This window comes from Salpingoeca rosetta, assembly GCF_000188695.1.
Source record: "Salpingoeca rosetta unplaced genomic scaffold supercont1.1, whole genome shotgun sequence".
Lineage (NCBI taxonomy): Eukaryota > Choanoflagellata > Craspedida > Salpingoecidae > Salpingoeca > Salpingoeca rosetta.
In genome coordinates, this window is record NW_004457740.1 from 1,971,495 (window position 1) to 1,984,218 (window position 12,724).

The 12,724-nt window shown below is 60.5% G+C and overlaps 1 protein-coding gene across 1 annotated transcript in view; it reads left to right on the top strand.

Moving 5' to 3' along the window:
- Position 1: 1 nt before the first annotated feature.
- PTSG_00446 (kinase ATR) overlaps positions 2 to 12,724 on the top strand; it is a 13,561-nt gene continuing 838 nt past the window's right edge. Inside the window, exons 1-15 of the mRNA XM_004998939.1 lie at positions 2 to 155; positions 246 to 304; positions 498 to 811; positions 953 to 1,028; positions 1,242 to 1,317; positions 1,515 to 1,701; positions 1,925 to 2,065; positions 2,211 to 2,432; positions 2,676 to 2,753; positions 2,928 to 3,311; positions 3,568 to 11,103; positions 11,329 to 11,441; positions 11,749 to 12,127; positions 12,242 to 12,376; positions 12,586 to 12,724. The exon at positions 12,586 to 12,724 is cut by the window's right edge and continues 431 nt beyond it. Coding sequence (XP_004998996.1) covers positions 91 to 155; positions 246 to 304; positions 498 to 811; positions 953 to 1,028; positions 1,242 to 1,317; positions 1,515 to 1,701; positions 1,925 to 2,065; positions 2,211 to 2,432; positions 2,676 to 2,753; positions 2,928 to 3,311; positions 3,568 to 11,103; positions 11,329 to 11,441; positions 11,749 to 12,127; positions 12,242 to 12,376; positions 12,586 to 12,724 — 9,904 coding nt within the window. The 5' untranslated portion in view covers positions 2 to 90. The remainder of the gene's footprint in view (positions 156 to 245; positions 305 to 497; positions 812 to 952; positions 1,029 to 1,241; positions 1,318 to 1,514; positions 1,702 to 1,924; positions 2,066 to 2,210; positions 2,433 to 2,675; positions 2,754 to 2,927; positions 3,312 to 3,567; positions 11,104 to 11,328; positions 11,442 to 11,748; positions 12,128 to 12,241; positions 12,377 to 12,585) is intronic.

The following is a 12,724-nucleotide window of genomic DNA, read 5'->3' on the forward strand; positions in this document are numbered from 1 at the left end:
CGCCACCGAACAGCTGTGAACTGGTGCCGCCGCTCGTCGCGCCTCGCCTTGCTTGCCTAGCTCTAGTCTTTGCGTCGTGGCCGTGTCGTAATGGACCCGACACTGCAGAGCCTATACAATGTGATCGTTGAATCCGACAGCGACGATCCACAAACGTGAGCCAGTGGAGCGTGTGTGTGTGTGTGGGATGCGTGTCGTCTATCTTTGCGTTCCACCACTCACAAGCTCCTTCGTGCACACAACAGCGTCCTCAACTGCAGGCGCACGCTGAGGGATTGGATCCTGCAGCATCTGCGACCACCAAGTCAGTCCGTGCCCGCGCGGCTGCGCTGCGTTGCGTGGCTTGATCTTGCACGTGCTGTGATATACCCGCACTCGTCGACTGTTGCTGTCGTGCTTCCCTACCCACCAGCACACGCCTCAACTCCTGCATACACACGCACACACACACGCACACACACACGCACACGCATACACACACATACACACAAACACAGTTAAGCATAGGCACAGCGTGCTGTTTATCAAATGGCTGAGCACGGGTCTGCGGAGCATACAGCGGTTGCTGGACGACACCCTCACCACGACCTCCGTAAAGCAGCAGCAACGACAACAGCAACCACAGCGTGAGCAGCATGAGCAGCAGCAGCAGCATCAACAAGACCACGACACGAAGCGTGTCACTGAACCAGCGCATATGGCGCGACTGCCATTCCATGGCTGGCTCTTCTCCAAGCTGGTGCTGGTGCTCTTTGACAACACGTCCGCACTGCAACCCCACGCCGATGACGCGCTCGCGTCCTTAATACAGGTGTGACCAACTGCAGTGGCACCAGCAGGCAGCTGTACGGTCACCACTTCACCGTACTGCGCTGCGCTGCGATACACTGCGCTGCATTGCCATTCTGTCTGCCCACTCACCCTGGTCTGTCATGCACAACCACATACTCAGGCATCGGAGGAGACTGGCATTGACTTGGAGCCCATTGCCATCCTCGCCCTGGACTACATGTTCTACCTGCATCAAGGTGCAGCATCTTCTGGCGGCGATGCACGTTCTGCCTGTATCCCCCAACTCCTCCTCCTTCCTCCTCTTTGTGTTCTTCCAACGCATCTCATACGCCTCGTATTTGTGAAACTCACACACACACACACACACACACACACACACACACACACACACACACACACACACACACACACACACACACACACACACACGCGCGCGCGCGCGCGAGCAGTGGTGCAAACGAGCCGCCAGAAAGGCGAAGCCAGCGTTGTCGAGCCCGCAGAGCTGCATCTTCGGTCCGCATCCAGGTGTGCGGTTTGATGGAGTGCAAAGGACGCACACAACAAGAGCAAGTGTCCGTTCTGTGCTTGCACTGAGAACACACCAGCCCAAACAACGACTCTGTTCTTCACTGCCCTCATCACTCGTTTCACCTGCGCTTGCTCTGTGCCAACAACATGAACACCAATTACACTGCCACCACCACCACCACGACCACCAGCAGCCATGATGGAGATGCAACGAGCCCTCTCCGCCTCCGGCCACTGGCGGTGGTCAACGCACTGGCACATCTGCAGCCACTCTTTGGTCTCTTGGTGGAGCGCTGTGCGTTTGGTGAATCCCTCCTCACGCGCTACCTCAACCACCTTGCCCCTTCCATCTTTGATATCGCAACCCCTACCATGGCGACGGTGCGTGCGTGTCTCATGTGTTTGTGAATGTGTGTGTGTGTGTGTGGTGGTTATGTTATGCGTCATTTTTTTGTTTGCACTGCACCCTGACAACACACCTGTTCGCTTGCCTGTTTGCGTATTCACTCACCCACTCACTCGCTCACTTACTCACACCACACTTACACACACACACTGACACACACACTCTCACACCACACACACTGACACTTACACACGACAGATGTTCTTCAGGGCGCTGCGTCACATGTGGACAATGCAGCCTGGTCGATCAACACTCACGCCCGTGTTCATGCAGCTGACCCTATCCTCCCTCTTTCTCGTGTGTGCGCACCAACCGCTCCTCAAGCATACAGAAACACAGGTCAGCGTGGCTACTTGAGCACATGTATGCTCAGACAACTACACACGCACACACATGATCATTGCTGTGTGCTGTACGCATCACGCATTGCTTGCGTTGAAACGCTGCTCACATGCCTTGCTTGGTGCGTCTACGTTGCCCGCAGGGTGCGTTGCGAGCGTTACTTGAGAGTGCCATTGACTCTTCATCGTTGGCAGCACCAACTGTCACGAGCAGTAGCAGCAAGAGTGGCAGTTTTGGTGGTGGTGCGCACCCACTCGCTATGGTTGCGTTGCCATCAACCCCATCGCCTCAAGTGCAGCTGCGCTGCCCTGCCCAGTTTCCCCTCACTGTCCTCTTCCGTCCCCATGTCATCCCAAGCACCAGGGTTTGTACGCAACATAATATGTGTATAATATGTGTGCGTGCGTGCGTGTGTGTGGCTGTAATGCGTGTGTGTGCATGTGTGTGTGCATGTGTGCATGTTCGTATGCAAGTGCAGGTTTTGAGGGGCCGCTGCTTTCCATGCCAACGCCCCTCACACAACAACACACACAACAACACACACACACACACACACACACACACACACATACACAACACACATTGCACAATTGCCCGTGCACAACAGATGGCATGCTTTCGCTTCCTGGATGGCGCGTTAGTCGCTGCGTCCCACCCAACAGCCAAGTTCTCCGACACACTCTCGGTAGTTTTTTTCAAGACCACGATTTTCTGCACGCTACACGTCTTGACCGCTGTCCACGCATAAGCCTCCATTTGTCCATCAGCCCCTCTCCAGTTGTCCATCCACGACACGCATTCACACGCCACGCCGCTTGTTACATTCCACCGCGCATGTGCAACACGTCACACCAAACAGGGATGGACGCCGATGGTAGTTGACCTGCTGCATGCGAGCATGCGACGCCTCACGACGCTTCAAGTGCACGAAAGCAGCGTGTATGTCTTGTTTGTTGCGGTGCGATGGCTGGTGCACCTTCCAAGCCGGGAAGACCGCGCTGCGTGGCTGCACGCCACAGACCCGGCCCACGTCTTCAAGCACGCCGCGGATCACAACGATGACAACGGTGACGGTGCGCCCGACCCAAAGCGCCCGAAACAACAGAACCAGCAGCGTGGTGCGTCTGCACAGGGAGGTGCGAGCAGCATCTGGCTGGTTGCCGAGGCTGTGCGAACAACGGTCAAGCTCACCCACGACGTCATCCACCAGCTCAAGTCTGGAAACACACCTTGGCAGGATGTGGTACGTTCAGAACGGAGAACGTGCCCACGAACATGCACTCACTCACTCACTCACTCACTGTCCCACTCGCACACGCACATTCACTGACTCTTGTTCACTGACTCTCACACACTCCCTGACACACTCCCTGCCTCACTCCCTGACTCACTCCCTGACTCACTCACTCACTCACTCACTCACTCACTCACACACACACACACACACACACACACACACACACACACACACACACACACACACACACACACACACACAGCACTTGTGCCTGTCATGCCAGGCAAACGTGTTTCGCTTGGCTGCTGCTTGTGTGGCTGTGGAGCCCGCTGTAACGCCTGCACAACTGCGGCTTTCCGACATGGCAGCGCTGTGGCAGCCGGTGCTTGAGTCGTTACCACGAGATGCACACCTGCCCACAACGCTTCATCTCCTCGCCAGTGTCATGTGCTCCCTCCTGGCCATTCCCGGCCTCGCCATTCCACCCGACACGCTGCTGCTGGTTAAGGGTGTTTGCATGCTGCCGTGGCTGCTGTCCGATGTACCACCGCCACCAAGTGATATGGATGACGATCAGTATGGTGCCGCCAAAGCTGCTGTGAACTCCACCATCCCCGACATGCGCTCCCTCGCAGCCCACATTGACTGGACCGTGCCTCCACACGACTCTGCATCCTGCACCCAGCCCTTCCAGCAATCGCAACTGACAGCGGAACTGCAGCGGCAACGCCCAAGCGACAAGAACGGCAAACACGCATGCACAGCAACGCGATGGGTGGACGAGTTTTTGTTTGCCATTGCGCTCTTCCCTCGGCGAAAGGAAGACACCTTCAGCAACACCATGTTCCGCTTGTGTTTACACGCAAACTCCCACACCCACACCACTAACGACAACCCCAACAACACCACCAACACCACCACCACTTCCAGCACCGCTCACGGCAGCAATGCAGCCACCATCAACGCACGGCTGCACTTGCAGGTGGCAGCGTTGCGTGCGCTGCCGGTCTTGTTTGCCCGGAGCTGTTCATCTGCGGGTGGGCTGTCGCAGAGTCAGCGTGAACTCTACACCACCGTTTGCGCCATCGCCAACTCCCTCACCAGCTCTGCTGCGGCAGCCGCCACATCATCGAGTGCTGCTGTGGACGTGCTGTCGGCAACGCTGTCCCGCGTGGCGCATCAGCTCGCTGTGCTGCTGTTTGAACCAGATGCGCACGTGGCCCTCACCTGCCATCCGTGCTGTCCCCACGCCGCGCACTCCCTGCGCTGGCAGGACCCCTCGCCAGCCCTGTGCCATGCGTCATGCGATCACAGCCCGCACGACACTGCGGCCGCCGTGCCCCCAGCACCAGCACCGCCATCGACTGAAGACGGTGGCACAGCACCGGCAGAGGCAGCAACACAGCCCCGTGCTGCCACCTCGATTAGTGCCACTTGCGACCTTTCCACCAGCGCATCCTTTGCCATCTCGGCTGCAGTTGTTTCCGCCTCTACCACACATCCATTTGCCAGTTGCGCATCACCCACGCCATCATGCGAGGGTGGCATTGTGCTTCAACGGCACGCCCCAGCACAGACCATGTTAGCGACAGGCCCCAGCGCTTCCGCATCAATGACGGTGACCGTGATGGACACAGCGAAGGATGACATGGACGACGATGGTCTCACCAGCACTCGCGGCCGCATTCGTGGGAACCTGGTGGCGTTTGAGAGCTTCTTGCCACTGGCAACATTTGGGTCCCCGCACGCGCGTGTGTTGGCGTTGCGCGCGTTCGTCGCGTATCACCACCTATTTCCCTTCTCCCTTGACAAGGACAACAGCACCAGCAACACCACGCACACGGTTCAGAAGCAGCACAAGCAGCAAAATGTGGATGCCCTCCGTCACACCAACGTGGACAGCGGTGATTTGGACGGGTATGCTTGTGGTGATGGTGGTGATGGTGGTGGTGGTGGTGGTGCGGCCTTGTGCCGACGCGACCACGCACGTGTCAGAGGCGCCTTGGTGTCGCATACAGCGTGGTCGTCGAGCGTGCTACGATCGGTGCTGCTGGCGTGCAGCCAACAGCCCCGGTGCGTCCGCCAGGCGCTGTCCACATGCCTGGCGTGCGTTTCGCCCCGCTTCGACACGCACGCCTGCGATCAGCTCTCCAAGGACTTGTACACGGCGGTGACGGCGGCTGCGCAGCACCCGCACACCGACATGCTCGAAGTGCTTGTGGAGACCATTGCGCAGTGCCTTGCTCGCTCTGCCACCCCGCAGCAGGAGGAAGCGTTCTTGTCCCTGCTGATCATGGTCATGTGTCTGCAGCAGCCCGAGCCGGCCGCCGTCGCCGTGAGCGCCGTGCAGGCCTACGCCAAGCAACGCAACAAGCGCGTGTGCGACATCACACGCGCGCACATGACCAGCCTCTCGTGCGGGCTCGTGGACACGCTGGCCGAGAACCCCGTGCCGGAGGCCGTAGTGCGGCTGCTGTTTGACACGTCCCGCTTGGAGTTCTTCAACAGCACGCTCAAGTACACCTTGCCGCACGTGTTCAAGCACAAGAAGAAGAAGGTGCTGCTTCGCCTGTCCGAGGTGGTGCGCAAGTCCCCGGACTACCTTGGTGTGGATATGGCCGGCTTCATCTTCTCCGCCATCTTCATCAGCGTGCCGTCGTCCCAGCTGTCGGAGGTGTTTGAGTTTTACCGCCGGCACGCCCACGACCGCCCAGACATTGTCATCTCCTTCTCCGCGCTGCAGATTCTGTACCGGGTGATCATGTTCCTCGACCCGGACGAGCTTGCCCACAAGCGCACGCGGTTCAGCGCCGCCCTGCACCTGGTCATGGAGCACGCCGAGATTGGGCGCAAGCAGCACGAGGCGGAGGAGCAGCAGCGCAGGGAGGCGGCGAGTGACGGAGGCACCAGCAAGAAGACGGGCCGTCGCACCAATGGCGGCGGCGATGGCGCTGATGGTGGCGATGATGAGGTGATCCTGTTGGATGATGACGATGCTGACAACGATGGTGATGGCGACGACGACGACGGCACCACAGACGGTGCGTCAAGGAAGGCGGGGGCACGAGGACGGATGCCGGCGCGGGGGCGATCGCCTAAAACGGGCAAGTCCGCCCGCAGCAAGTCTCGTTCACCCGCAGCCAAGTCGAAGCGCAGAGGATCGCGACATAGCCGCAGCAAGGGCACAGTTACCACAACAACAACAACAACAACCGCAACAATGCCGGAACATGACGACGACGACGCTGGTGCTGATGCTGATGGACGGGCGGGCGAGACTGCAGAAAGGAGGAAGCTGCAGGCGTTTCTCAAGCCATTTGTGTTGGCCATGCTCACGCTGCTGCGCACGTGTGTTGCCAGCGACGTCATTACAGAGCGCCGCAGGGCCATTGGCGGCTTCCTTGCGTTGATTGAGGTGCTGGGCGAGCGCAACCTGGAGCTCATGCGCATCCCCGCGCTGCGTGTCATCAACACGGCCATGCACACAAGGAGCCTGGAGCCGCTGGCGCTCAAGGCGTGCCTGCGGTTTGCACAACTGCTGTCCAAGCCCGCGCTCGGGTCGATCCTGGTGCAGCTGATTGTGATGGCGATTCGCTGCGCAGAAACGCGGCCGCGGGAGACGGCGCACGTGCTGGAGGGCCTCATTGTGCAGAACGAGGACATCTTTGCAGAGTACTGCCAGAACATCTTCTGCCTGCCGCGTCTGCCCGTGTTTGCCGCCGTCAACGAGGTTCTGGACAAGCACACGCACAAGCTGGAAGGCAGCCTGCCGTCGCTCACGCCGACATCTGCGACCGCCACGGGCGCGGGCGCGGACGCTGGAGACGGAGCCAGCAGCGCCGCCACGACGGCCAAGGGCAGCACGGGCGGGGACGACGGCAGCGCCTCGGACGTGCTGGAACCGCGGCAGGTTGACGCGCTCATGCGCTCGTTCCAGCAGCTGACAAAGGCGCTCCTGCACGAGTCGTCCGAGGTGCGCGCCCTGGCGTTTTCCAAGCTGGAGCAGCTGCTGCGCAAGCACAACGCCAGCGGCCTGCTCAGCACGGATGTTGCCGAGGGCCCAAAGCAGGAGGGTTCGCTGTCCAGCGTGGTGGTGCGCCTGCTCTCCGCCACCCTCAACGGCTGCCGCGACGCCAGCCGCGCGTTCCGGCGTCGCTGCGGCCGCTGCCTGGGCCTCTTTGGCGCCACAGACCCGGGCCGCATCGGGCCCGTGCCCTTGCACGACACGGTGCAGGACCTCTTCTGCATGACCATCAAGGAGGACGCGTTTGTCATGCGGCTGGTGAGCGACCACCTCGTGCGCGCCCTGCTCTCCGCCAACGACAACTCCTCCCAGGACCGCGCCGCCCTCACGCTGCAAAAGTGCCTGAAGGCGCTTGGCTGCCCGCCCACGCTCACCGTGGAGATGACGCAGCCGCAGGCGCCGTCGTTCTGGCCAAAGCTGGACAAGACGGTGCGGCTGGTGGCCTTCCCTTACGCCGCGTCCATGTACACGCGCAAGGGCCGCAAGTGGGCGCGGCCGAGCGAATACGCCGGGCAGCCGTTCTTCAGCACCTGCACCTCCTTCCAGCAGTGGATGGACAAGTGGGCGTTTCACCTCATCAAGAACTTCTTCCAACCCGCGGACGACGAGGCAAAGGCGGACGCCGCCAAGCACGGCGCATCGCACAGCACAAAGCGGCGGCACGGCATCGACATTCCGGATGACCACGACGGCGACCGGTTCTTCATGGAGCGCGAGCTCTTTGCGGCGTGCCACGCCATGTTCCGCGACAGCCACGACATGAGCACGTTCCTCATGCCGTATATTGTGCGCTACGTCGTCATGGAGGCCGAGGTGCGGCAGCAGCAGCTCGTGGACCAGGTTGTGGAGGAGATTCTCGCTGTGCTGCGAGGCGAGATGCCGCTGCACGCCGCCATGGCTGACGCCTCCGTCTTGGGCATGGCCACAACCGCGACTGGCGCCGGCACTGCTGCTGCTGCTGCTGCTGCTGCTACTGCAACGCTGGGCAACCGCACACCCTCCCGTGGCAGCGTCAGTCTTGCCAGCAGCCGCATGGCAAGCCGAAGCTCGCTCAACCTTCCTGGTGACACGAGCGTCGTGCTGGGAGACGCGCACCTCATGGCTGCCGTGCTCAACCGCAACACCCACGACAACAACAACAACAACAACACCCTCAACAACACCACCCTCAACAACACCACCCTCGACACAACGCTCAACACCACCTCAGCCACGGGCCAAGCCTGCACAGGTGCGCGCCAACACCACCACCAGCAGCAACAACAACAACAACAACAGCAGCAGCAGCAACAACAACAACAACAACAACAACAACAGGCATCGTCGCGTCTCACGTCGCACACGCGTGCGCAGTACATGCTGCTGAGCACGAAGATTGTGTTTGCGATTGTGGACAACCTGACGCGCTGGGCGGCCAAGCGCCGTTACTCGCTCATCCCAAGCTCGCGCCAGCGCCGCCGCGGCGCCGCCAACGTGGTCAACGTGCCACCCGACCTGCAGTACGTGGAGGCGTTTCTGGACCGCATGCCGCAGGACGAACTGGCTCGCGCGGCCTTCCGTTGCAACGACTACACGCGTGCACTCAAGCATAGCGAGCTGTATCTGAAGAAGATGCGCCATGGCCCGGACGAGGAGCGCGTGCGCAAGGAGTTTCTCCCCTTTCTGCAGCAGACGTACGCTGCGCTGCGCGACCCGGACGGCATGCTCGGCGTCGCGGCCACGCGCACGCACACGTCGCTTGAGGAGCAAATTCTCGACCACAGGGCAACGGGCCACTGGACCGAGTCACTGTCCTGCTACGAGCAAGGGCTGCGCATGCACGCAGGCAACCTGGACTACCACTGCGGCTTGCTGGAGTGCCAGATGAAGCTCGGGCACATGGAGAGCGCTTTCATCACCGCCACGGGCCTGGCCACGCAGCAGCCGGCATGGCGCGGTGTGGTCAGCGATTACAGGTTTGAGGCGGCGTGGAAGCTCGGCAAGTGGGACGTGATTGACAACGCAGAGCCAGAGCTTCTGCTCGGCCCTGCGCATCATCACCACCATTTCTCACTCAGCAGCAACGCCACCAGCGGTAGTGGTGGCATTGGTGGCCTCGGCAGTGTGACCAACGGCGCTGTCGGCCCGAGTCCCGCGCATGCTGCGTGCCTCTTGCAGCCAGAGACGGGCGCATCGCTGGCAGCAGCAGCAGCAGCAGCAGCCGCAGCCGCAGCCACGGCCGCGTCAACCACGGCCTCATCTGCTGTCGGTTTTGGTGAGCGCATCGCTACAGCAGCGGCAGCATCGATGTCAACGACAGCAACCGGCGGTGGCAACGTGTCCTGCGGTGCTACAAGCGCCCATGGTGGCATTAACGGGGCATCCTTCTTCAGCAGCCGTCTCCCGGCCAGTTTCCAAGCACAGCTTGCACTCCTGTTCAGCGCTGCCCGGCAACACGACGCAACCAAGTTCACGGCCGTGCTCGAGCATTCGCGCGACTGTGTCCTGCAGCCGCTGGTGACGCTGTCCCCGATTGCGTCGGACTCGTACGCAGAGGCATATCCGCAGGTGCTGCGGCTGCAGATGCTGCACGAATTTGAGCACGTTGTGCGCTCTTTCCTTCTCCCATCATCGCCAACCACCACAGCAGCATCATCATCATCAGCAGCCGCAGCAGCAGCCGCAGCATCGCTGACCTCTTCAACATCCGCGGCGGCAGGAAGACATTCGCCCATGCTGACACGGGTGCGGCCCATTGAGGAGCTGCCTTGCACGGTGGTGCTGAGTCGGCTGCGCAAGCTCGACAGCCAGTGGTCCACAAGCTACAAGCTGACGAAGCACACGTTTGAGGACCGGGAGGCGCTGCTGTCGCTTCGGCGCGGGCTGCTGGATTTGGTGGAGAGCACGCTCAAGCTGCAGGCGCCCGTGGCAAGCAAGCTGCGCGACATGCAGGGCGCGTGCTGGCTGCAGACGGCCCAGGCTGCGCGGGAGAGCCGGCTGTTGGACACGTCGTACACGGCGCTGCTTCGTGTGCAGGGGACGGAGCCCTCCCCGGGCCTGTTGGCCGAGGTCGCGCTGGAGCAGGCCAAGCTGCGGTGGGAGCGCGGCGAGCAGCACGAGGCGCTGGTGAGCCTGCAGAAGCACCTCGCCGCCAACTCGGAGAGCATGGGCAAGCAAAAGTACAACGACGCGCGGCTGCTGGTTGGCAAGTGGATGGCGGCGACGTCGCGGTTCACGGCGGTTGAGGTGCTGGCCCACTACAAGCAGCTGGCCAAGGAGGACGAGGCATGGGACGAGGCGCACTACGCCCTGGCCAAGTATCACGACGGCCTGCTGCAGGTTGGCGAGGTGAAGGAGCTGGACCTGCCCCACATCATCCGCCACTACGGGCTGTCGCTGCGGCATGGGTGCATGCACACCTTCCAGGCGCTGCCACGCCTGCTCACGCTGTGGCTGGAGTATGGCTCGCGGCTTGCCACTGTATCCGAGAAGACGCTGCAGAAGCCCAAAGATCTGCCGCCGGCCTCCGACGCCGTGCTCAAGTCCATCCACAAGGAGATTGACTTGCTGGTGGACAGCATCTACTCGTTCCAGTTCCTCACTGCGCTGCCCCACCTCTCCTCGCACATTTGTCACCCAAACAGCCACGTCTTTGATCGGCTGGTGAAGATCTTTGCCAAGCTGATTGAGAACCACCCGCAGCAGACGCTGTGGATGATCACGGCACTTTCCCAGTCCACCTTCAAGTTCCGCACAAAACGTTACATGGAGCTCATCAAGCGGGCAACCAAGGCGGTGCGCTGTGTGTGTGTGTGTGTGTGTGTTGCGTTGTGCGTGTTGGTGCGGGTTTCGTGCAGTGTCGCTTCGATGTATGCTGTGTGTGTGTGCGTGTGTGCGTGCGTGTGCGTGTGTGTGCTGTGTGCGATAGAGGGCTGGCCGGTTTGTGTTCGGCAAAGGGGTAGCTTTGTTGTTATTAGCCCATGGCGTCTGCACTCACCGCTGTGCTTGTGCCTTGAACAGGAGGCACGCTCCATCTCTGAGCTCTTCCAGAAGCTGATCAAGTACTTGCTCAACGTGTGCCAGAAGCCCGTTGCGCAGGATGTGTCCTCAGTCAGCCTTCGCTCTTACTTTGGGTACGTGTAGACGTTGGCTCGAGCTTTTCCATGTGTTGTGTTTGAGCGTGAACATGAGTTGTTGGGACGATGGAATTGCGCATCTCGCTTGATGCAGAAACCTCGACTGATAGCTCACGTTAACCACACACACGCACACACACATACACACACACATACACACACGCGCGCGTACACACACGCACACAAACGCACGCACGCACGCACACACACACACACGTACACACACACACACGTACACACGCACACACACGTACACACGCACGCACGCACACAAACGCACACACATACACATACATATTCGCAGTGACTTCCGTCTACACGGCCCCATCATCATTCCCACGTCAGAGGCGATGGTGGTGACGCTGCCAACATCCCGCGGCTCGCTGCGCACCTACGACCCGTTCACCCCGAGCCCGCCCACCATTCAGCGGTTTGAGGACAAGGTGAGCGTGCTGGTGAGTCTGCAGCGGCCGCGCAAGATCAGCATTCGCGGCAACGACGGCAAGTCGTACCCGTTTCTGTGCAAGCCCGACGATGACCTACGCAAGGACAACCGCATTATGGACTTCAACAGCGTCATCAACAAGCTGCTCAAGGGCGACCCGGCGGCGCGCGAGCGGCAGATGCACATTCGCACGTACGGCGTCATCCCGCTCAACGAGGCCTGCGGTATCATCGAATGGGTGAGTCGCTCGCACCACGACAGAGGACGTACTGTGCGACAACTGTGTTTCTGACAACTCACGACGCTGCTTTGCTTGCTGCGTTTACATGTTCAAACACCTGCCAATGTTCAGGTACAACACACGAAAGGGTTCCGCCCGATTCTCATCGACATTTACAAATCGCGTGGCCTGCACGCGCGGACATCTGAGATCAAAGCGCTGTGCAATCCACGCACACACGCCAAGGATGGCCGTGTTCCATCACAGGTGAGCTTGAATCATGGCGGAGTGCATGCGCATGTGTGTGTGTGTGGTTGTGTGTACGTGTGTGGTTGTGTGTGTGTGTGTGTGGTTGTGTGGTTGTGGGTGGCTGTGTGTGTGTGTTTGTTTGGGGGTTATCACAGAACCATGGTATCGTGCTGCTGTTCTTACTCGGCACATCGGGTTCACCGTGTGTTCACCGTTGTGTGCCTCAGATGCAAGTGTTTGTGAACCACGTGCTGCCGCGGTTCCCGCCCGTGTTCAGCGAGTGGTTCTACACCAACTTCCCCGAGCCTGCGCGGTGGTATGCTGCCCGCCTCGCGTACAGCCGCACCGCAGCCGTCATGTCCATGG